The sequence below is a fragment of the Taudactylus pleione genome, unplaced genomic scaffold, assembly GCF_031769625.1.
Source record: "Taudactylus pleione unplaced genomic scaffold, aTauple2 ptg000100l, whole genome shotgun sequence".
Taxonomy (NCBI): Eukaryota; Metazoa; Chordata; class Amphibia; order Anura; family Myobatrachidae; genus Taudactylus; species Taudactylus pleione.
The window spans coordinates 534,115-559,179 of record NW_028284502.1 but is presented as its reverse complement, the minus strand read 5'-3'; the positions used below and the strand labels follow the sequence as shown (position 1 = coordinate 559,179).

The 25,065-nt window shown below is 45.0% G+C and overlaps 2 protein-coding genes and 1 pseudogene across 2 annotated transcripts in view; 1 reads left to right on the top strand and 2 right to left on the bottom strand.

Annotated features, from left to right (window-relative positions):
• IGHMBP2 (immunoglobulin mu DNA binding protein 2) overlaps window positions 1-668 on the bottom strand; it is a 106,939-nt gene extending 106,271 nt beyond the window's left edge. The window contains exon 1 of the mRNA XM_088470394.1: window positions 353-668. Within this exon, the coding sequence (XP_088326520.1) occupies window positions 353-423 (71 nt within the window). The 5' untranslated portion in view covers window positions 424-668. The remainder of the gene's footprint in view (window positions 1-352) is intronic.
• MRPL21 (mitochondrial ribosomal protein L21) lies at window positions 536-24,362 on the top strand. The gene is made up of 7 exons (XM_088470395.1): window positions 536-745; window positions 8,589-8,649; window positions 10,273-10,358; window positions 18,488-18,651; window positions 19,836-19,888; window positions 21,603-21,706; window positions 24,251-24,362. The coding sequence occupies exons 1-7, from the start codon at window positions 664-666 to the stop codon at window positions 24,313-24,315; spliced, it is 615 nt and encodes a 204-aa protein (XP_088326521.1). The 5' UTR covers window positions 536-663; the 3' UTR covers window positions 24,316-24,362.
• Window positions 15,541-15,658, bottom strand: LOC148525789 (5S ribosomal RNA; annotated as a pseudogene).
• Window positions 24,363-25,065: the final 703 nt, after the last annotated feature.

The following is a 25,065-nucleotide window of genomic DNA, read 5'->3' as shown; positions in this document are numbered from 1 at the left end:
GCTGGACGCAATGCTGTTACCGCACGATGTAACATCGCAGCTAGCCCCCAGGCACTAGTTAGTGCAAATTCTCACTGCGCAGGACGGAGATTGGACAGTCAATTACTCTATAGATAAATATTATTTCTGCTGTAGTCTACGTTGCGGCTAATAGTGCAGTTTGTGCATTAATTAAGGACAGGGACTTAAGATGTGGGCTATATAGAGGTGTAGTTACAGAAATAAGGCAGTACACCCCACCAACCTATTCTAGAGCAGGTATACAGCAGTGTTGGAGAGGTGTGCTGTAATATATATACTATAGTATACAGTATACACCACAATGTATAATACTACAGGATCTGCTTCATACCTGGCCTCTTCAATCTCAGCCTCTCTCTCCTCTTGCAGAAGTTCCAACTGAGCTTTAACAAACAGCTCCATCCATATAACAGTCCCAGTACCGGGAACAGAGCATTTGCCTGATATCTTCAACAAACTGCTGCTATGTGTCTGTGACTGTCAGTTTTGGTGTTATCGTTATCATCCCCCGCCACTTCCTGTTGCCGCGGAACTAAACACTCTGTGCCTAGTTTCCTGAGAGGCGGCTATTGCCGGTGAACACTGTACGGAACCGGCGCTGATGCACACAGTGTGTGTACGGTAGTGGTCTAAGGGCAGAAAATGGCGCTGGCTGCAGCCTGTGGGCAGATAACGCGGAGTGTGATAGCCGGGCGATGTGGTCAGGCCTCGGCAGCAGCAGCAGGTAATATATGTAGGGGACTCGGGGGATCGTCACTGACAGACCTGTGACACTCCCATAGCATGGTGGTGCTGTCACAGGTAGCTGCTGCAGTGTCCTTGGCTTATTTCCACTACACCAGTGTTGCCATTATATATAAAAAAAAAAAAAATGTCAGGGACACTTTACTATTGTGATTGCCATGGCGTTCTCTATAGTGGAAGCAGCTGAAGTTCTTCCTCTGTCCAGTGTGTACATTGCCCATTCTGTACCATCCTTACTTATGAGTGGTTTCAACCTTCCCCTACAATTATTGTCCAGTACCTAAATGAAATGTAAAACTGTGTAGATGGGTGTGCGGTTATCTCTGTTGCATGTACTGCACTCACACATGAACGCCCTTGATCCATCTCTCACATAGCAAGTGTACAGAGGTATCATAAGTGCATCATACGGTTGCACGTACTCGCGGGTAAAAGCACTCATACTTAATTAGATGGACCCTAATGAGTAAAGGTGCCCATCCACTTGCCGATAATACTGAGCGATTGCTCGATTACGACATCGTAATCGTGCAATCGCTCAGTTATTGGCTGCACATTGGGCATTTAAATGTCTAAAACGGCCAGCGAGGTGCGAGCCCGCTGGTCGTTTCCGACATCTATCGTCCGAACGTGACTGTCAACCTGATGACCGCCGTCAGGTTGCCCATGTTCGGGGATGATTGATGTGCATACACTGAACGTTCAGTGTATGCACTTCACCCCGAGGGTAGATGACAGCACGATTACGATGTCATAATCGTGCCGTCGTCCCAGCATCTACAAGTGGATGGGCACCTTTAGGGTGAGAATACCGGCACAGGATGTGTGCAATGAGGCCCATTTTACAAGTGCTCTCACCCCAACCCATAGTCGCCAGCTTTCACTGCTCCCCCACCAGAAGACTTCCTGGGGGGGAGTTTAATTCAAAATAATGTGCCATGGAGATGCCCGGTTGCGCACATATCAGACACTTATGGTAGTGCCAACATGACAAGTTTTCCCTAGCACCTCTACGGGGTGCGAGGGGGAACTTGTAGTGCGGTCAGGACACAATATGCCTTTCTGGAACTGAACTCTTCCCCCCCCCTCCCCCCCACTTTAAGGGAGACCGAGCTGGGCATCATTCATTGGTGTTATGCAAATATAGATGGTCAGAGGATGATATTTGTTTATCATCAGTGGTCATTTGGCAATGCTGGAGGCACACTGTTGGTATAATGTTAAAGTACTATTCATTGCTTTTCTTTCTGACAGGAAGTATGTTTGGTGTAATGGTTAGCATTACTGCCGCACAGCACTGAGGTCTTGAGTAGCGTTCCCATTAAGCTGTTTCAGCGGGGTGCCGATTTTAAAAGGCTAGAATGCGCCCTGCGCCCACGAAGGCACCCCGGCTCCCTGCTTATCACAGCCTGATGCTGGCAGGCATGCGGTGCCCTGCCTCCCGCTGTCCCAGCCTTCGTCCTGTGGGTCCAGGGGGTTAAAATTTGGGGGGAGCAGTGATCAGAGGGTGAATAGATGCCGTGCGCACAGCATCTATTCACAGTGTGTGAAGAGCTTGGTGGCAGCCCAGCAGCTCCATGAGTGTCGAGCATGCCCCCGATAATGATGGATAGGTGGGTGTGCTGTGAGACCACGCCCATTTTGGTGTACACGCTCGTCTTTGGCGCATGCAGAAATTCCCTGCTTTTTGATCGGTGCCCTGCCCAATCATGAAGTTAAAATAAATACTATTTGGGTTTGATTACCACCATGGCCCTTTGTGTGGAGTTTGTATATTTTTCCAGTGCTTGTGTGGGTTTCCTTCCAAAATCCAAAGACATACGTAGCGTTCCCGCTAGGCTGTTTTAGCGGGGCGCGGCGCCCTGCCCTCCTTCTTGAGGGCAAAAATCACCCTGCCCTCCAGGAGGAGGGCAAAAAGCGCCCTGCCCTCACAGCCTGCGGGAGCCGTTCTCACCCGCGGGACGCAGTGTCCCGCGGGTGGAGAAACATGCGGTGACCCGGTCACCGCCGGAGAATAGACGCCGGGCGCATGCGCCCGGCATCTATTCTCCCTGTCTGCAGGGCTTGGGGGCTGCCCGGCGTGTCCGTAAGTGCCGGGCACGCCCCCAAGAGTGACGAAAAGGGGACGCGTCTTATAGACATGCCCCCTTTTCCGATGACCACGCCCCCTTCTCGGTCGCGCGCGCTCACGGGCATGCCCTCTCTAGCTCCGGCGCCCTGCCTCCCGCCGAAGCTAGAGGGAACACTATATACGGATAGGTTAATTGGCTCCCAACAAAAATTAACTGTAGTATGTATGTATGTGTGAGTGTGGGGAATGTAAGCGCCACTGGGGCAGGGGCTGATGTGAATGAGCAAATATCCTCTGTAAAGCGCTCTGGAATATGTGTGCGCTATATAAACAAATGTTAATAAGTAACGTCTCTGAGTACCAGCACCTTATTTTTTTGGTATACTTTTTAATTGTTAGTAATAACAGTGGACAGTCCTATATAGCCAGCTGTAGAAACACTGGTATAAGCAACATGCTGGGGGTACATAAATCTAACTGGATGTATGTGTGCCAATGTGCCTAGATTTATGTATGGCTACATATTTCAATGTCATTTCTGATGTTATCCGAAAGAAAGATTGACAGTCAATAGGTCGATGCCAGATGGTCGACGGGGTCAAATGGCAAATTGTCAACAGGGTTAAAATGTCGACACGTTCAAATGGTAAACACAACAAATGTACACAATAATAAATTACACGTTTTTTCATGGTGGTTCAACATTTTTAAGTTTAGTGTTAGGCACTAAGTAGAGGGTCAGGCTAGGGTTAAGTTTAGGCACTAGGGGGAAGGTTAGGATTATGGGTAAATTTTTTTTTTTTTAAATTGTGTTTTCCATTTGTGTGTTGACCATTTGAACATGTTGACCTTAACCCTGTTGAGCATTTGTCAGTCGACCTTTTGTCCCTGTCGACCTTTTTATCATGTCGACCTGTTACCTATCGACCCATCTGGTGTCGACCTATTGACTGTCGATCTAAATATTGTTGATCCATTATACCACATCCTTTCTGATTTATAACTGCAGTATGTATAAAATGTGTATATTTACTAACTAGCTGTTTGTAAAAACCACTGATCGATGGATTTAAAACGGCAAAAGAAATAAATGCTAAGCAAGCTTGATTTATCCATATTTTCTATCGTCTTTTTAAATCAGTCGGTCAAAGCTGCAGATGATGGTCGGTTTTTGATAGCCCTCTGATTAGTAAATCTACCCCTTTTGTATGACTTGCCGTATATACTCGAGTATAAGCCGAGGTATCTACTTTTACCACAAAAAACTGGGAAAACTTATTGACTCGAGTATAAGCCTAGTGTGGGAAATGGCAGCAGCTGGTAGTGCCCCCAGTAGTAATTCCCCCTGGTTGTGCCCCCAGTAGTAATCCCTCCTGGTAGTACCCCCAGTGGTAATCCCCCCCTTTTAGTGCCCCCTGTAGTAATCCCCCACTGGTAGTGCCCCCTGTAGTAATCCTCCCCTGGTAGTTCCCCCAGTGGTAATCCCCCCCTGTAGTAATTGCCCCCTGTAGTAATCCCCCCCTGGTAGTTCCCCCAGTGGTAATCCCCCCTTTTAGTGCCCCCTGTAGTAATCCCCCCTTTTAGTGCCCCCTGTAGTAATCCCCCCCTGGTAGTGCCCCCTGTAGTAATCCCCCCTTGGTAGTTCCCCCAGTGGTAATCCCCCCTTCTAGTGCCCCCTGTAGTAATCGCCCCCTGTAGTAATTGCCCCCTGGTAGTGCCCCCTGTAGTAATCGCCCCCTGGTAGTGCCCCCTGTAGTCCCCACCCCCACCAGTAGAGAGAGACGTGACAAGAATTAAAAAAAAAAATCTCTTACCTGAAACTCCCGCTGCTGGTCCCGCCGCTGTCCGCTCCTCCGGCCGCTTTGCATGGGAGAGACGTCATCATGACGACGTGTCTCCCATCACCCACTGCGGGAGCCGGAAGATGGCTCCCGCAGTGGGAGCAGCAGCAGCCGCTGAGAGTCTGACAGTTCCGGTTGCTGTGTGTTTGGCAGTGTGTAGCGCTGACCGAACTCCGTCCGGTCAGCGCTACATTTGACTCGAGTATAAGCCGAGGGGGTACTTTTTCAGCACATTTTTTGTGCTGAAAAACTCGGCTTATACTCGAGTATATACGGTAATCAGTATCTGCACAAATGTATGCTTTTCTGCAACTCTTATCTAAATTTCTGTGTTTATGCTCGTGTTGATGTGTTTGCATGCCTGTGTATTTAGACAAAGTTATGTAACTGAATAGGAAAAACAGTAAAATAAATACGAAACCTAAAACACAATCAGTGCTCAATACATTACACCACCAGCAAACCACTAATAATGTTTATCTGTGCAAAATGGTGCTTAAAAAAAATGCATCCCAATTCTATATAGAAATAGTAAGATAAAGTGGCATGCGTGTAGGATTTATATATGGAATAGCAGGCACTAGGTGGAGCATTCGTTGATTATTCAGTTGTACGAAGACAAATGGAAAAAAAAAAAAACACATTCCCAATGTAGCAATGTATGCCACATAGTTCTCTCCATTTCCACTGTAAAATGCGTATTAAAAAACTATGCAATCATACGACTGTATTTTTGTATATGCAGAGCTGTATTTAGTTTTACTTTTAATTGGTTTTGAGGTTTGAATGAAGAGGACATTCTGTATCATCTGGCTCTGAATGTAAGAATGTCTCACACGAGATAAGAAGCAATCTACATACAGCTATGTCCCAGCTGCTGGTTATCTGCTGCTATTTTTGGTTTGGCTAAAGCACAATAACCATTATACTGTTAATATTATTATAACTTCATTCAGTGGAAGTTTCCAACAATAACAAGTAAACAACATTTAGGGGTCAATTCAATAGCGGACGATGTGCATGATCTACTGTGTGTATATACCATCCTTATTGTAGCCCTGAGATAGGCATGAGAAATGCTAAGGTACACTATCACTGCCGCTGACCCTGTAACGTAGCGCCTCGCATGCTGCAGCCGCTCATTAATTGTGCATGAAAATGTTGAAAACCTCCAGCGATGCACGCTCCCGCTGGTCATTTTCGACATCAATCATCGCCTGAACATGCAGGTCAATCTGCCCGTAACGACAGATTGGGCATGTTCGGGGATGAGGGAGGGTGCCTGCACTGAATGACATTATCGTTCAGTGTAGGCATTATAGGGGATGAGGAAAAAAGAGACTAATAAATTCTATAAAAAAAACTGTCCGCAGGATGGACACAATATTAATCAATGGAAGCATAGCTCAGTCTTGCCATGGTGTATGAACTGTGACATGAAACTGTCTTCCACAACCTCACCTTTGTAGCAGAGTTTGGCTGTTCCTCACCCAGTTTTAAGTCTTTCACAGCTGTTTCTGTTTCAATCTACATATGGAAATGATCATTATCACCTGTTTGGTATGAATGGTTAATCATACACCTGACTATAATCCTACAAACTCCCTGACTTTGTGCAAGCGTACCCAGAAGAATTGATGCTGTTGTGAAGGCAAAGGGTGGTCACACCAAATATTGATTTGATTTAGATTTCTCTTCTGTACATCCACTTTGCATTTTGTTAATTGATAAAAATAAACTATTAACACTTCTATTTTTTAACCACTTGCCTGGCACAGTCGTATCTGATACCACCGCACCAGGCTGGGCTTTCCCTGACATGGTCGCATCTGATACGACCAGTCAGAAGTGTCCACTAGACGGCTGCGGGAAGCTAGTCTTCCCACAGCCGCCTACATCAGAGGGACCTCAGGGTCCCTCTGCACCCGTAGCTGCCCCTCCACAATGTCCCAATCACTGCTGGCCACAGTGATTGGGACCCGCGGCACGCCCCCTGCACGGCTGCAAGGGTTCCACAGACACAGTGGCTGATGCTGTGTCCCGATCACTGTGGCCAGCAGTGATCGGGTAGCCTGCGCCGCATCTTAACCATACAGCGCGCCTGCCTGCTTACCTTGTGGGGTCATCCCCCTCCATGCGGCTTTGCGGTGGCCCGTCCACCCCTCTCATCCGGCGGTTGATCCGTGTTCTGGCCGGCATCTTCCCAGCTGGCTCCTCCCAGCGCTGCGGTGGCTTGGCCACCCCTCTCAACCCTGCATTCCTCCCGACGCAGTGGCTGCTTGGAAAGTGGCCACCCCTTCTAATCTGGGTGGCCGCGGATCTGTGTTGCCGGCCATCCTCCCGGCACTGCGTCCGCTTGGCCAGCCCTCATCTGGGCGGCTAATCTGCATGTCCCCAGCCGTTCCCTCGGCACTGTGTCAGGTTGGCCACCCGGGCGGCCGCTGGTTTGTGTAACCCGCTCCGCCCACCACTGCGTCGTCTCGGCGAGCCCTCATCCAGACGGCTGACCTTTGTCCCCGGCGCTGCTGACTATAGTCGGCGGCACCCATGCCCCATCCCTCCCATTCAAGCTCCGCCTTGGTCCTCGGCCAGTGTTAAAAAAAAAATGTATATATATATATCTAATAGTGTGTGTGTGTGTGTGTGTGTGTGTGTGTGTGTGTGTGTGTGTGTATATATATATATATATATATATATATATATATATATAATGTATTATGCATTCAAGCTCCGCCTCGGTCCTTGACCAGTGTTGCATGCATACATATATATATATGTGTGTGTGTGTGTATATATATATATATATATATATATATATATATATATATATATACACTGTATATGTGTAAATACATATGTGTGTGGAGAGAGAGAGATATATATATCTATAGCTATATCACAGGGGCTCTGCACTCACCATAATAACTAATACTAAACATAAGAAACAGTGGGGTTTTGGTTCATGAATTGATCAATGCATTTAAGCTTGCAGCCCATCGTCACGGGACCACACTTTACTGCAAATCCCTACTCTATTGCTCAGAGTAGGGACTTGCAGTAAAGTGGGGGTCCCGTGACGATGGGCTGCAAGCTTAAATGCATTGATCAATTCATGAACCAAAACCCCACTGTTTCTTATGTTTAGTATTAGTTATTATGGTGAGTGCAGAGCCCCTGTGATTTCTATTTAAACAATGTGGTCACATACCATGTTGCACCCCAAATGGTGAATGGTGAGTGCCGTGGATTAGTGACACACACACACACGCACACCCCCCTCCCCCCCCCCCCCCCCCCCCCCACAGACCATCGATGATTTGCTAACCAACGATAGTCTATGGCAAGTGTTTTTTTTCCATCACTGACAGGCACCGTTGCTGCATCAACTATGGCAGCCACCAATTGATGTTAAGGAAACATCAGTAGCTGCGGCCTCAAACCATCGATAGTTTCTATCGATGGTTGAACTCATTGACGACCGATGGTACAGTTGTCAATTTTTATGGTATACTGTGTGTAATTTTTTTTTTTTTTTTTATAAAATCGTGCTGGAAAAGATTTAAAAAGATCTTCTTGACCTAATTCAATAAAAAAAAAAACGACTATTTTGGAGCGGTTTTTGGAAAAAGAATTCGTCAGTTAAGTGGTTAAAGCATTATTACTTTGCAGCATTTTGTCTACACCTGCCTAAAACTTTTGCACAGTACTGTATATTAAAATAAAACCATACATTTCCAAGATCGAGGAGAATTTAGTTTTTAAAAGCCACATGTAAGTAGTTTTTTGTGGATTTAATTAAAATTATGAATAGAACTTTATTTTTTTTATTTTTTTTTTAATTTAGAACCTTGGATTATAATTTTTTTTACTTTTTTATTATTCCTTTTCTAATGAGATCATCATTATTTCAGTGTCTTTGCTGCGGCCACCTGTACGATGTCAGAGCTCGCAGAGGTCTTCACTTAAGCCTAAGTAAGTATCATGTCTTAATATTTGGATCCTATCAGTAATATACTTGGCATTACATTTACATAACATTATCTGTTGCTGGGAAATGTCATAGTACTTTCAAATTATATTCATAAAGCCTGTGCTATGCACGTCCGCATCATGTGGATGATGTTCTCTGCCGATGGTGTTGCTTTTAGAAAGTAAAAAATAAAATATATATTTTCATATAAGTAAATTGCCATTTTTTCTAATATAATGTTATTAAATTACCAATTTACATTGATTTTTATTGTATCATTAACTCCAGTTGACTCCTTCATGCGTGCCCTGTATAAGGTCACTCATATATTTGTTTTCTGTATTTATGTAGATATTGTACATTTATAATGGGAATACTTTCAACTACAAGTGTGTGTCCATTCCTGATCAAACCTTCTTTTTACATAGTGCGCCCCCAGACTACTTGCACATTTTTAGGGCTTTATAGGTGTCCGTAGAGGTGTCCTAGTTTCCTGATTACATCTGTTGATCACAGAAACAAACCTGACTATAACCAAATCTATAATTAATACAACACCCCCAGCACAACTGGTAAAGCAACCAAGGTAAAACACTTGGTTCATCTTAATGCCCCAAATATAGTGTAATGAATGGAAACAAAGTGTGGATTTGCCTGCAGTGTCTAACAAGCAGTGCTGGTACCAGGTATGGGTGTTCTGCTGCGATGATCGCCTGTAGTCCTTAATGCGTTTCGAGCCCTATAGATCTACCTCCTACCTTGACTATGACCTTCTTAGGAAGAGCTCCGGGGTCCGAAACTCATTAGACACTGCGGTCAAATCCAGACTGTCCGCGGTGCACTTTCAATGCTGAACTTACATCTTTGAGCTGGTGCGCAGACCTCTGGGCCATCCATTGCTGTGTTGTTGTTTTTTTATTCATATGGGATCTATTTATTTGTTATTTATCGGGTATTTGAAGCCTATTATTTGTGGGCTATTTGGAGCCTAATTATTTGTATATCTTGTTTATCTACAATATTACGCTATATATTGTCCTTCCTTTCTATCCATATATAGGAAATATTATTGAAATTGAGGACTACGAGAGAAATAATGTTTTTTATTCTATTTATTTATGGTTTAGTGCCACTGGGTTTTACATACTTTTTCATTCATTAAACCTGACTATAACTTTTGTTACAAACTGAGGGAAAATTGTAACAGACGTTATAAAAAATGTTACCAAGTTCCAGTCTTACCGCCATGTGATTCTGTCGGGGCGATTCAATTCTTATATCGCACCAGATCTCCCATTTAAAGTGACAGGAAATAGGAGGACGCCCATGCTTTATTGCGCATGTTGTGCCCAAGTAGACCGGGTTTTGCCTCATAAAATGGCTAAACCTACCTAAAGTCCAGTTTAGCGTGCCTTTGGGCGCCCAAAACCAGGGCTTTTTGTACATTTGTGCTCGCCGCCTCAGGAGGGTGCCAGCAGAAATGTGTCCACCCGCAGCATTCATGCCCGAATAGAGCAACACTTGAATTGCTGTCGGGCGCCCATTAGTCACAACAGCGAGTGATAACAATTGAATCGCCACCTTTGTGTTTAGCATGAACATAACCAAATGCTGATTTTTTTCAGCTATGTTCCAAAGACCTCCTTATCTGAGCCCCCGTGGGCAGAGATCAAGCTGCCAGATCCCATTGAAGAAGCAGAAGAGCACCAAGGTTAGTGCTCAGTGCGTTTTATATTAGGTTACATGACCGAGATTGCGGTATGAGACATCTCTGTGACAAAACCAACAATATTGCTATAGGCAGAGTGCATTTATAGTATGTGGCTTTTTGCCCCCTTCACTTTTTCTTTATACATGTCTGTCTGCATTCTTATAGTTCATAAACTTGAACTGCTTTACTAAAAGCTCATGAATAAATGTCACATTTAAAATGTATACATTATATAGTGTTCACTCTGGGTACGGTGCCGGGCAGGGAGCCGGACCTAGGGAGAGAGCACATCTGCACGTGCGTGCCGGAAAAGGGGGCGTGTCTTTAAGATGCATCCCCTTTTTCGTCACACATGGGGGCGTGCCTGGCACTTACGGACATGCCAGGCTGCCCCCGAGCGCTGCTATCAGTGTGAATGGATGCTGGGCGCATGCTTAAAAATTGTGACATCAACTAAGAGCGTGCATAGAGCATGACAGATTTCTAAGAGCACCAATATATGGTTTAATTTAAAAACCCATTTGAGGGCTTTCCTGGTATATTCAGTTAAAACTGAAACATGCAGAAATCTTCCTCTTGCTGCTTCACAAATACGAGCAGCTGACCTTACTTCATGAGTTACTGGCATACTCCTGTATACACCAGCCTGTCTCTTACTGAACACTCAGTCACTTCTGGCTGTACCTTGACGATAGGTGAAACTATAACCACCCTTATATTACACACTTCAGGGTTTATTTACTAAGAGACAGCTTGCAAAGAGGGCAATGCTTTTAAGAACATAACGCAGGTGTTTTGCAATTAAAAGCTTTACCCCTTTTAAATGTTGTTTTTAAACACGCCATGAAGCTGCGGGGTGTGCAAGCCTTTATGGCTGCACATGTTAATGGCCCTAGCCAAAAGGGATAAACACACATATTGCGTCTACAAATACTCCCTGCTGATTGAGTGCAAAGATAACAGGATTTTGGTACTTACCGATAAATCCCTTTCTCCGATTCCACAGGGGACACTGGAGTTCAAGACAGTGGGGTATAGACGGTGGTAGAGCAGAGCCTGGCACTTTAAATAATCTAGAAGTGTGACTGGCTCCTCCCCCTCTATGCCCCATCAGCCCCAGTTTAAGAACTGAGCCCGAGAGGAGACGGAGGACAACAGAAAAATTAGGAAAAGGAGAAGACCACAGAACGGAACAAGACCGACTGAAGGAGAACAAAGGAACCCATTGCAGGGAACCCATGCAGTCACACAACTATAGAAACCAAACAAAACGGCAGGTACGCAGCGCTGGGCGGGCGTCCAGTGTCCCCTGTGGAATCGGAGAAAGGGATTTATCGGTAAGTACCAAAATCATGTTTTCTCCTTCATCCACTAGGGGACACTGGAGTTCAAGACAGTGGGGACGTCCCAAAGCCAACCTCCCGGGTGGGAAGCGCGGAGAACTTGCTGACCCCTCGGCCAAACCAAAACAAGGGGCCGCCAAGAACCATAGGCCCAGCGGAAGCTGAGGATTAAGTGTCGTAGAGCGCAGGAGATAAATACCACTCCTCGCTAAACAGTCATAGAAACTTCCATAACGTACAGGTTAAGTCAAAAGGAACAGAACGGCTGGCGAGAGAACAAAGACAGTTGAGAAACGTCAGAACCAGTTATCTCGACTGAAATAGACCAAACCGGACCGTTGGTAGCCGAGAGCACCAACAAGAATCCATAGAAGGGCCGTAAACGAGAACAAACTCGAGAACCGTATTAGAGGCTAAACAGGAAGCTGCAACAGGTGCAGACAGCAGAATCCCAGCACAGCTGGACATAATCGTATATACAGAAGTATAACAATATCAATACACAGAGCTAAACTTGTCCACAGACTCCTAACAGAGTATGCAGGGAGTCAAAAGACTAGACCGAACAGTCGCCCTGAACCATCCTTGAGGTCCAACTACAACAAAGTTGTTAACCAGCGGAAAGGTTAGGCCATAGAAGTCTCCAAAGAGTGGAGATCCCACTGGGCATGAGCCCTAGGCGAAATAGAGAGGATTGAGACTACAAGACCCTTCAGAGGGTCAGACAGCAGTACATCCCATACTGAAAACAGGGATACAACAGCAACTGAAACGCTGCCGCTAAAAAGAAAAACAACTTCCAGCATGATGGAAGTGCCTAGTCAGTACCAACTGCTGGCCCAAACCCTACCAGTAAAAGAGCACGAATGCAACAGTCAACCAGGAAGAGCTACCAATATAGGGAAGCATCCAGTCAGCAAGGCTAGAGCACTAGGACAACCATGAAGGTACCCATCAGGTACATGTCAGTGTGATCAAATATCAACAGCTATAGAACAGAAAACCCAACCAGGCCCCCTGCGTGGAACATAGTGACTGTTACACATCTATGTAAAGACGTGCACTAGCCCATAGGTGCGCTTCGGTCTATAACCCCAACAGATTCTAGTAGATAGTGTCACTAATCCAATGTTGTAACGATGCACCCACACACCAGGAAAACTCTAAAGTGTAGAGCCAACTGATTAAAAGAGTGGATGGCTGCTAGGACAGCAGCTAGGTGCATAAGGGAGAATAACACTATGTATGTCAGGTTGCATGAAATAGGAGCATCTTCCTAGGCATTAGTGTGGTATGCTCTTACCTGTGAGCGACCAAAAGCCCTCTGGACGCTATGTAGAATGTCACTGACCTTTACCATCACACAGCAACCTGCCACGTTAGGAATAGAGAGTAGCTTCAGTGGGCCAAGACCAATGCTCTACAGCACGGACATCCATCTGGAGATGTGCAGTATAAAATACTGTGGAAACTAGCAAAATGTTAGTGGAGACAAGAAGATCGTAGAACCAGGACTCTATACTTTAGCCTGTTCCATAAGAGATGTGTATCTGTATAGTCGTGTTTAGACTATACATATACCCCTAAAACGATCTGCTAGTGTAAGTACCCTTACATAAATATTTATAATGGTGAAGTGCGTATTATGCCCACCAATCTAATACCACCCAGGCATGACCCTCTTATATCGGCAGGTGGCTCTAGGCCTTCATGATATGAAGTGTACACAAGGGCCCCTTAGAGTCTAATTTTATTAAGTTATGTGACAATAATATGGAGTACCAGAATTGATATTGAAAAGTGTACCTGTAGTTAAGGGTACCTGTACTGAGACATAAAACGCGTTTGTCATCCCAAGTATTCATACAAGGAACGCATTTGTCATCCCAAGTATTCATACAAGGAATGGGTGTCTAATAAGTCTTCTACCAAGTGCATCATTGTAAATAATAATGGGTCCTCCGAACGGGGCGCTGTAGATATAGACTAACGGGAACCGAACTATAACCCCAGGAGGGTGTAAGTACGTATCTTTATATACATGTGTGGACATACACGAAGGCCCCAGGACATGTATAGGGTCCATACTGGAAGCAATGCCTAAGACTATCACTATGTAAGCCGCATCACATGACTAGTTTATAGAGCACCATATAATATGTATGGATCTAGCCTACAGCTTCTGGGAAGCCCAGGCGGCATTCGCATGCGTGTAATTATAGGTAAACCTAATGATTGTGGAATTATAGGCATACCTACACACATACATAAATATATATATGAATATGTACACACACACACACACAACTCAAACCCCAGGGAGAGAGTGTGTAAAGCGGAGTTATTGTACCAACAACCGCATCAGGAGAGTCAGCCTCCAATCGCAGCCTTCTTCTATCAATATGCTAGGTATCAGACAAAACCGATAAGAACAGATCTTACCTCTGCTCTTATGGTAAGGTTAAGAAGCGATATCTACATATGGATACGCGTACCTCATACAATCATATATTATACACATATATATATATACATATACACATACACACACACACGCGGCTTGCCTCCACTCAGAGAGACTGCTCATGTGCCGCGTGTGGCCGTCATTCTGCTACTGCGTAGGGGCAGGATATTTTAGCAGCGTGCTGTCCCAGACTGGTTTTTCGATCCTGGGACCCTTCTGTTACTGGTGTACTCGCCTTATCAGGTGAGCCATTTTATCTCCAGATAAACCCGTTTTTGAAGTGGGAATCAAAAAGACGACCTCAATGCTGTGAGGCAGTAATGCCACCGCACTAGCCGTGCATCACTAACTTCTTCTTGTATGTGCCACCGAATGGAGCACAGAAGATATAAATCTATATAGATGCAATACCCTCTAAGGTAAGCACAGAAAGCTGGTGAAAAAGGTTTTAAGATCAGCCTTAAATGTAGTATATGGGTTTCCACATATATACATAGGAAGAGTACTGCCCCTCTCAAAGGCGAGCCAATGTGAGGCATAAGCCTGGGGAAGGGACGCAAAAAAGAGCTAACCCTGAGTGAAGGGTATGCTATAACCATAAGTGCTAACCGCGGCGCCAGAACAGCGGCTAATACTATACATTTAGGCAAGGTAGTTAGTATACCATGAGGTAGCACAGACTTTAGATGAAGCAAGGCACCCTTTGTGATAGATGCGGTGAGGCAGTTCCAAGGGGAAGTCTGACAGGGGGTAATAGCAGGCGCTGCAATTGGCGGGACTGTCTCGTCAGCACAGCGCTACTAGCAGGGATGTGCACCAACTGAATAACTGGCCCCTCTCAGAACCTCATAACGCGGTGTTATAGTTCAAAATTAAAAGGGGATTGGGCTAGTTCCCATTCTGCTAGCAAACCAGCCATCACTATACTCCTGTCACCCAGTGACAGGTATCCCTACCGTTTGCGCTGAAGCACTCCCAGCGTGGGAGGGGGAGGGCATAGGAGACCCACGCTAAAGCACTCCCTGCTGCAGGTAGTGCACTAAACTATACTACCTGCGTGCAGGAGATGACAGTAACATTTTCTAAAAAAGAACATGAGCAATAATTAAGAGCTATGAAATGTATGTTCTATAATTACTGTCCTTAGAAGGGAAGCAGGGGGCGCTGGAATACCGCTCTGAGTGTGCAAAGTGTTACACTCCAGTCAGCACTGCTAGCCCCGTTAATAGAACTGCATAAAGCGGAGTAGTTGTAAATCCGGTTTGTGCCAGGAAAACGGGGGAGCATTCAAGGCTCCTGATGCAAAACCCCTCATTAACTAAACATCTCTCCTGCTAGACCGGAGAGGATTCATGGGAGCACTGATGTTGTTCTAGGCCTACAGCTCCCGGTATTCCCAGGCGGTCTCTATCCAAGTGCTAACCAGGCCTGACCCTGCTTAGCTTCCGAGATCAGACAAGATCGGGCGTGTTCAGGGTGGTGTGGCCGTAAGCTGCTATGGCAGGGCGTGACGGTCATACAGCGCTACATTGGGGAGCTGCATTTGGTATAACGTTAAGGCTATTAGCCCTATGCTACAGACTAGCCAAAAGGGAAGCCTGCTCAGCCGCGCCAGGAGCTGCGGGATGCAGCGTCTCCTCCTGAGTTTAGATGAGAGCTGCTAATAGCTAAGGCAGTGCTGCAAGCACAGAGAGTACACACAAACTCCACACAGCAAGGGCCGCGGTGGGATCCGAGCCCACAACGTCAGCGCTGAAAGGCAGCCATGCCAACCATTATCTGTGTTATAGCGCAATGATAGCAGAACCGCGCTGCTCTATGTCCAGCAGGTCTGTTGTAGCTTGACTGTGCCTCAGCTGCGTATACTAGCTCGCCTTCTGAAAAGGGAAGACGCAGCGCTCCTGTTATGGAGAATGGCGGGCCTCCGCGCATTCTTAGCACTTGCTGCCTGGGGCACATAGGCTGTACTAATACAGGGCAAGAGGGTGCGCGGTGCAACGGAGACTCTCCCACTATCATCGCACCACTCCTCAGCGGTGCAGCGTCTCCTCCTGTAACAAGAGGAGAGACATTGCAGGTACAGACAGGCCCACTGTAGCGGCGTCTCACAGGCGCGCGGGAGATCAACTCGGCGCCGGTGTTATTTGTGAGCACTGGCGCAGTGATTACAGACAGCCGCTAAGCGGCTCTCCAAGTGTTCCCGTCAAAGCCATCGCCGGAGCTTCTACATTACAAGCCCCGGCGCGGCTCAATTATTAGCTTGCCTGCTCCCGCTAATGGTGTGCGTTTAGCGCGCCTACCGCGGCTACACCTCCTGTTCCCCATCTGGGGAGGAGGACCCGGACTGCGGACTGTCGGCGCTGCACTGCCTTTCAGGGGGAGAGCCCACCTCAACACTGAGCCACAGAAGCTCAGTAACAAATGGCACCGCTGAAATGGCGGGCATCAACAGTGACCGCTAGCGGCATGTCACTGAGCCCAGCTAACTTCCACTACTCCTGCTAATCAGGAGCAGTGGTCATACTTACGGACTGCTGCGGCCGGGATGCTGGGCTGAGGGGGCGGCGTGGAACCCGGACACATGCCGGTGTGAGCAGTGGCGGGTCCTCGCAGGGTCGGATGACTCCAGTATGTGTGCCCCCTCCTTAGGGTCACCGGACACAGGCTGCAGTAGCCGTGTGGTGCCCTTCCCGGCGGCTCCCACGTAGCAGGCAGACTGCCACAGTAAGCAGCCTGCCTGTCCTCAGTGCTTGTAATAAAAGCTTAAATATAATTATATGAGAAAGGCTGCAGACAGCCTGATGTGCGACCGGCTCTCTCGGGCACATTCTAAAAACTGGGGCTGATGGGGCATAGAGGGGGAGGAGCCAGTCACACTTCTAGATTATTTAAAGTGCCAGGCTCTGCTCTACCACCGTCTATACCCCACTGTCTTGAACTCCAGTGTCCCCTAGTGGATGAAGGAGAAATAACCTTTCCTTGCTACTAGTAGAAATGTCAGTTGTACAATATGTTCTGCTCCAATTAAGGATTGCAAATGTCTTAAGAAATATTAAGTAACAAATAATTAATTTGTTACAGTAAACCAAAATATATTGGGGCCTGTATCACAGGTGGCTGTATGAAAAATGTTCTATAACCCATAGCAACAAGGCTGACTGACGTGTTTGCTCATTTTGTGCATTATACAAGAGGGAATATAGTTGCTATGGACAGCACCATCACTCTGTTTATGTATCTAGTGATCAGATTTTGTACATGTCCCCTATTGATAGACTGTGTAATACATTTGAGCTTTTTCAGCTGAAGATGTTGAGAAAATGTTCATGCCCATTTATTTTGTATATATGATAGTTCAGTACTATGCTTGTTTTATGATCACCTATGGCAATGATGCTTACAGACATGTTTACTTCCTCTTTCTGCTGAACTAGCATAATTGATGTAGTGTTCACTCTAGGGGCCTGATTCAGACCCGCTCGCGAGCGCATGGTGCTCGCAAGCGGGTCGATGCTCCTGGGCTCGCGTGCGTACTGCCCGACTGAGTGAGAGCTTCACTCGCTCGGGGCTTGCAGCAAAACGGGGCAGCTGTCGATCTTTATCAACAGCTCGCCCCATTTTGTAGGCGGGTCGGGGGGGTGGCTGTACAAACTGAGGCGTTCCCGAAGAGCAGGAAGTTCACTGGGGCTTGCGGTGGATGAGACCCTACCACAAGGGTCTCGTCGCAAGCCCGATGGTCAAAATAATCGCGACCTACGCCAGGCTGCCCGCATAAGCTGTGGGTGGTCACTCACAGCTATGCGAGCGGCCTGGAGGCGGATTTTTTTTTTTTTTTAAACAGCCCTGATTCAGAGTGAGCGCTTGCAAATAGCGAGCGCCTCTGAATCAGGATCCAGGTCAGGACCCTGGACCTAAAGTAAGCTCGTGGCCAAGGAAAGACGTATCCCCTTTTCATCACTCTTGGGGGCGTGCCCGGCAACTTACGTACATGCTGGGCTGCCCCAAGCGCTGCCCATTCACTGGCGGTTATGGCTACACCGAAGTTTACCCCATCTGCGGGATACTGCAAACCACGGGTGGGGAAGGCACCTGCAAGCTGTTTTTGCGGGGTGCCGCTAAGGAGAGCATGGTGCTTTCTGCCCTTTAGAAATAGGGCAGGGCGTGGCGCCCCACTAAAACAGCCTAACGGGAACACTAATTGATGATTGTGCTGTTTAAAAGAAAACTTATCAATTAATCATACCAAACAATGTATTTTTCCCTTCTGATTAATATTTGTAATTTCTGTATTATTTTAACACCCTTCTTATACATTTTTGTAGAGCTTGTCAAAAAAGTAAACAGTCTCATTGCCACGGGGCAGTTCGGGCGGCTTTTTGCCGTCATCCACTTTGCAAGTAAACAGTGGAAAGTAACCAATGAAGATATTCTTTTAATTAAAGGATCTATCGTAGCACAGTGCGGAGATCGGATCAGGCTAGAGAAGGTAAGTAAGGCTCCTTGTTCATTTCTCATTTGTACCCTAACTATTGGCATGGTAACCTTGCCAAATGCGTTTTGCAGAATTTAGTTTTCCTTAAGTATAAGAGTCGTCTTTAACACTGTGGGGTAGATGTATTGACCGGCATTATGGGGTTTAGTGGTATCGGCGCATGTTACGCGGAGATGTTTGAAATTACGGGGACGCTATTGCACCCCTGTCATTATCGGTGTGCCTATCTTCAAGATAGTGCGCTGATGTGCAGGGAAATGTATGAACAGTCATTGGCACTGACCGTTCCGACAACTGCAGCTATGGATTTCAGCACCTGTCGATGCCGCACTTCAGCACCGCCCCTGGCTGACGGAATTGCAGCTGGGGACCTCTTACAAAAAAAAAAAAAAAGTTTTTTTCCTTTCAGTAACGGCAATGGCTGCCACTGGGGATTTCTGACCGGCGCATGCGCAGATTCGACCGCAAGCGCCAGTCAGATGCCGAAAGAGAGAGTGTGCGATGCGCCAAAGATGGGAATTAGCACTCTCCCTTTTCAGCAAACCAATCAATAATACATCCGGCCGTTATCACAGTGATCCGGAGGTGAAGCAGGTCAGCGCAGATAATGGCTTCTGCCTGCTGTTTATTACATCTACCCCTGTGTACCTGAGTAATGTCTAGTGTTCCAAGTGAATCGCGGTTTTATTTTTGGTAAAGTACAGGAAATTGTTGCTTCTGGCGTATGCAGGAAAATGGTATATTATGGAGTAATCAGCCCACATTGTGTATTTATGTGATGTATGATTCTATAAGTGACACGCATGTATGGATGCTGTCAGGCAAGTTCTTTGAATGTTTGCGCATTTATAAATGGGGAAAAAAATGTAGAATTAATGCCGCTTAATTGTTTCTGTGCTGATGTACTGAAGTGGAAGTACAGGACCCAGCACATTAGAGTGATTTAAAGTTCTGAGAACACCCCAAGCACCATTCTGTCGGCTCGATCCAACCAGGTGCATAGGGGGCAAGTTTGCGTTGCAACAGCATAGAAAATCCGGCAACCGCACGGCATATCGCGCCCCTTGCAGTTCGATCTCACCCCAGACTCGCACATTTTAGTACACACATCCGTGTGTTGGGTTTGGAAATCTTAGTCTAATATGTATCCCTTTTTTTTATATTCCCATCCTCTTTAGGTTTTGCTAGTTGGCAGTGATAACTTTACACTAATGGGAAAGCCTCTCCTTGGGTAAGTTATATTCTTTTCTGCACGATATACTTTGTTCTCTTGTTAATTGCTAAATCTAAAGCTGCATACACACACAACGATTTTGTTACCAATGATTATCTGTTAGATTTTTTAAAGTGTAATGAACGATTTTTTGAACAACAAACGATTTTTGTAACTTCCCTTAATGAAAATCGTTCAGTTGGTCAGTCAGAATAAACTACAAACAGGAACGCGCATGAACGATAATCGTTCATCGTTATAACTCAGAAACTGAACGATTTTTTGGAACGATAACGACGTCGTTATAGTTAAATCGTTAAAAAAAATTGTTACGTGTGTATGCACCTTAACAGATTTGTGTCCAACCGAATAAAAGAAGATTTGGGCAGATAGCATGCTTAGTAAATCATTGATTGTCAGCCTGATGTTCCCGTGTGGGTGGGATGTTTGCTGACCCGTGTATGTGCACTTATTCTACATAGCTTTATAATTGCTGGTAGATGTGCTTTTCTATAAAACTACCACTGTTCAGCATGAAACGATCTTCAATATGCAGTTCATCATGTGAGCTGTAACAGTACAGGCTAAAGGGTCCCAATCTCACAAACACAAGTTAATTGGACATGGCTGACATTGAATTTGGCTATGTGGATAAGTCCATATTATATGGATATCTGTCATTTTGACAGATAGGATCCAATCAATATTGAGAATGGTGAAAGAGATGTTCACCTGTTAATATATTCCCCAATTAGTCAAATCGGGTCCAGCCTATCATCCTGCACCATCTCAGTCACATGGGCAGAGGTGACCAATCCCGGAAGTCTGCACTAGGGTGCTGGATGGAGAGGGTCCCCTGCCAAATTACTGCTCAGAAAGAGAAGGGTAATGGTTTAAGAAAAGTATTCAAAATTAAAATTATTATAAGTCATTCACCTTGAACAAAGGAAGGGACTGTCATGCAATGAGGTAGTGACCCAAATGTACAGTATGCTCTCTTTGGGCCGTATTCAATTAGTGGCGAAATCAGCTGTTTTTCACCAAAAAACAGGCGAAAAGTTTTCTCCATCTCTGACCAGGAAAAAAAAAAAAGCATAATCCCTAATTTTGCCTAAAAATGTTTAAAAACTGTAAAAAAAAACCTGTAAAAAAACACCTGCGCCAACCACGTGCGATGTTTAAAACACTTGTTGCATCCATACGGCCCCTTGAAAACCAGACCCGATACGTTAAACCCATTTTCAACAATTTTTTTTTTTTCACCCAAAATTTAACCGGTCGTCTTTTGCCAAAGTACGCAACTTCCGAAAATAATTTGGGGTAATTTATCATAAGGAGTGGGGGTGTCCAAAGGGTTCTGAAAGAAATCCCCACATTTTTAGGCAAAAATAAGGATTTTGCTTTTTTTTTTTTTTTTTTCTCCTGGTCTGAGATGGAGAAAACTTTTTGCCTTTTACAGTCTATCCTATTATCGTGGGTGCGATAATATCGGCAAAAAAATTGGCCGATTATGATCGCCGCTAATTGAATCCGGCCCTTTGTGTGTGTGTGGGCATATTTGCAAGCTTACTGGCTATATGATCTCTATAAATGTAACTTATGAAATGATTATCACTGTTTAAATTGTTTTACCTGTTGCAACTTTGTAGTATTAGTTTATAAGAAAATGTAATTACCTTCTCATAGCCTGAAAGTAGCCAGAGTGAGGGTGTGTTCTGTGCATTTGTTACAGGAAAGATTTAGTACGAGTTGAAGCAACAGTGATTGAAAAGACAGAGTCTTATCCAAAGATTAACTTGAAGTTTTGGAGGCGCCACAGATACCAAAGGAAGAAAAGTAAGATGTGGCGATAAGAAATGATCGTGCATTGTTCCATTAAGTCATTGGGTTTTTGTCTTTATTGCATAAAGTCCAGTTTATGGAGAGCTGGTTCTCAATGCTCCAATGAGCTTATGCTGCATGCCTATGTTCTGTAGTGTTCACGCTAGGTCCAGCGCCGGGCAGGGGGGTGGACCTAGTAAGGGGCACTCCTGTGCGCCGAAAAGGGTGCGTGGCCAGGAGAAAAGGGGATGTTTCTTTAAAACGCGCCCCCCCCCCCCTTTTCATCTCTTGGGGGCGTGCCCAGCAGCTGCCCCCAAGCGCTCCTATCTCTTTGAATAGATGCTGCACCGCAATGTTTCCCACCCGCGGGCCGTTGCGGCCCGCGGTTGGCTAATGCACCCACCATGTTGCTTTAGCAGGGTGCATTCTGCCCTTTTAAAATCAGGCTGGGCATGACGACCTGCTAAAACAGCCCAGCGGGAACGCTATTCTGTGTACCACTGCTGCAGTATCTGCATACAAAATGCTACGTGTTCCCAGTGGACATTTTATAACACACGGTTATCGGTGAAGAAATTTCATGCAGTTGAGTAAAGATACGTATAATCAGATTTATATACAGAGGTAGAAATACAGTCTATTAGTGCATAATACACAACTTAGATGTGGTCAGATATATCCTTCATATCTTCATTCATCTCCATCATATTGATAATGGATGGTCACACTTGCAGACATCTAAGCACAGGTGCATGCCGTCTCCTTGCCTTAAATCCCCCATTCTTCCTTCTGATGAATTCTCCTCCTACGACTTCCCTCCTCATCATGGGGAACCACTGGTCATATACTATCACTGTTTGCTGAGCACACTATTCTGTGTCTGTCTCACGCTGACCATTCTTGGCATGTGGTTTGCTCACACCATGTAAGGTACTACCAGCTGTTTCTTATGAGCTCACTGCACCTAGGTCTCTCAATGTCCTGTTTGACCTAACATTTGGCCATTCTCTAAATAAAGAAAAACTGCATGGTACATTTGCTGTTTGGGAAATATAGAAATCAAATGATTAACCCTATGGTTACACTATGTTAGTGTCTCAGCCGCTGATACTGTAACGTAGCATTTCGGATGCAGATATAGCTTACTTACAAAATCTTCAACAAGACTACACCAACATACGTTTTTTCAGGTGTCTCAAAGTATCTCCCAATTCGACACCTCCGCTCTGCGTAAGATCTGCGTCTCCTCATCCACACTCCATTACCTGCCCTCATTCATGGCTACAGGGCGTTTTATAAGCATCACCCAGCCTATACAATTCCCTCCCTTGTACAATTAGCCCCAGTTCACACAAATTATGTTCTTCTGGTACACTCGCACAACCCTTTCATCTCAGACCAACATTGCTCTACGACTGGGTCATATAGCACTTGAGTGCATACTTTCCTTTGCAGTCTGGCTGGAGCAATATGCAATACTTAGCAATTAACCTTATGTATCTAACATAATGAATATACATGGCAAGCTAATGTGTCCATCCATGTGGCAGACTTTTTTTTTTTGGAGGGGCAGGCTGTATCTTTGGGGGGGGGGCAGGCGGTATCTGTGTGGCTTTTAACTAGCATTCCAGCTGGCTTATACAGTCACCAGGCCGCTGAAAACACAGATTCAGGACAAAATCTATGGTGATAGATCAGAAGTACATAATCACTTAAGGCCTTGTCCAGTGTACTAGTGTATTGGGAATCCACCGATGAGGGAAGAAGACCATAGAATTCCTGCGGTGGTGGGGACAAATTAGACAGCCTGAGGTCACATCTGGTTGTGGGATATCTCTTACGTATGACATTACACTCTGTTATCAGCCCTTATGAAGAGCCCTAGCTCTTGGTGGCGCTCACAATAAATGAATCATTATGCTGTAATATTCATTTTTCTGTATTAAAAATCATATTTATTTGCACGTTATTGAACTAATTTACTGAGAGACTTGCTATATAATTGTTTTATCTGTTTGGCCTCAGATACATTATAATAGTAATATACAGCTATATAGTAATATTTTTATAGTTTACTATTTATCCCACAGCTCTAGGTGAAATTAACAAAACACGGAACTGTGTATTATGTAAAGTGTGTGTTTATACAGTGTGTGTACACACACACACAGCACTGTATAATATTTAGATGTACACTTGTCCCTTTGCTTTTGATGCACACTTAGCTTTGCCAAATTGCATTTGAATGCCTTGGTGCCGCAGTATACTGTACATCTGTAATCTGTATAGAGGGTATTGTTGGTTTAGTGTGATCGCGTCAACCCCCCAACGTTCATTCTGGCTCTCTAGTTAGACTGGGCAGTACAGCTTTGTGGTAAAGACATAAATACAGTAGAAACCGTGCGGATTTGAATGAACGCTGACGCAGGGAAGATACACCTACATTCTTGCATTTTGTTTGTTTTGAATGGATAAATAATCCTAATATGCATATTAATTTAACGTTATATTGTCGGTAAAAAGTTATTCATAACCTGACTTTTTTTTTTTTTTCCCCAGTTACAATTGACCCACAGATTGTTTTGAGGATCAACACAATTGAAATAGCTCCTGCTTTATCCTGAATATTTTTTTTTCTACTGTAATGTTATTAAAATAATGTCCTCTTCTATTAACTGTACTGTGTGGTTTTTGTGTGGATTCTGATTTTTTTTCAGTATTTTTTTTTATTAAGGTGGTTTTGTGCTTGCTGTATTACAGTACATGTGAAACATGTAATTTCCTTTTCTAAAGAGAAGTTGGTGATCAGAAGACCCCTAACGGGGAGGGAGACACACCAAAGATTATACTTATAAGTGTACAGAGGTACAGGCAGGCACTTGCCGGACTCCATTCCGTTCAGTGAATTAGGGTCCATCTTAACACATAACATATGTATTGCTCCATCTTTTATCATTCGTTGCCAGTGCAAGCTTAAACTTGTAACCGCCTAATTGGTGTTATGAAGAGGGTGACTATGGAATGATTACTTTTTATTGTACTTTTGTGCCTAGAATGTGCTAGGTGACGGTGATATTTATAAAGAGGGAGCATTGTCAAGAGGGAGCTCTGTACTTTATATAAAGTCAAGCCTTTACACTGGCTATAAAAGGTATTCACTCTCTTTTGACCTTTAGCATTTATAATTTTTTTTACTTTATACAACCAACATTTATATATTCTGGAACGCTTGCCACTGAGCAATTAGCTTTGAAAAAAAATAAAAAGATACACCAAAATAAATCACTGGAACAGAGGTCACATAGTTTTTTGATTTGAAACCATGTGTGTACAGCAATGTTGGTTAGTTTCCAAACGTCATCGCAAAGATCAAA

Excerpts from the sequence above, each read along its gene's own strand:
- MRPL21 (XM_088470395.1), top strand. The coding sequence starts at position 664 with ATGGCGCTGGCTGCAGCCTGTGGGCAGATAACGCGGAGTGTGATAGCC. Across the intron at positions 18,652-19,835 it reads ATCGGATCAGGCTAGAGAAG|GTTTTGCTAGTTGGCAGTGA; the intron begins GTAAGTAAGGCT and ends CATCCTCTTTAG. Across the intron at positions 19,889-21,602 it reads ATGGGAAAGCCTCTCCTTGG|GAAAGATTTAGTACGAGTTG; the intron begins GTAAGTTATATT and ends CATTTGTTACAG.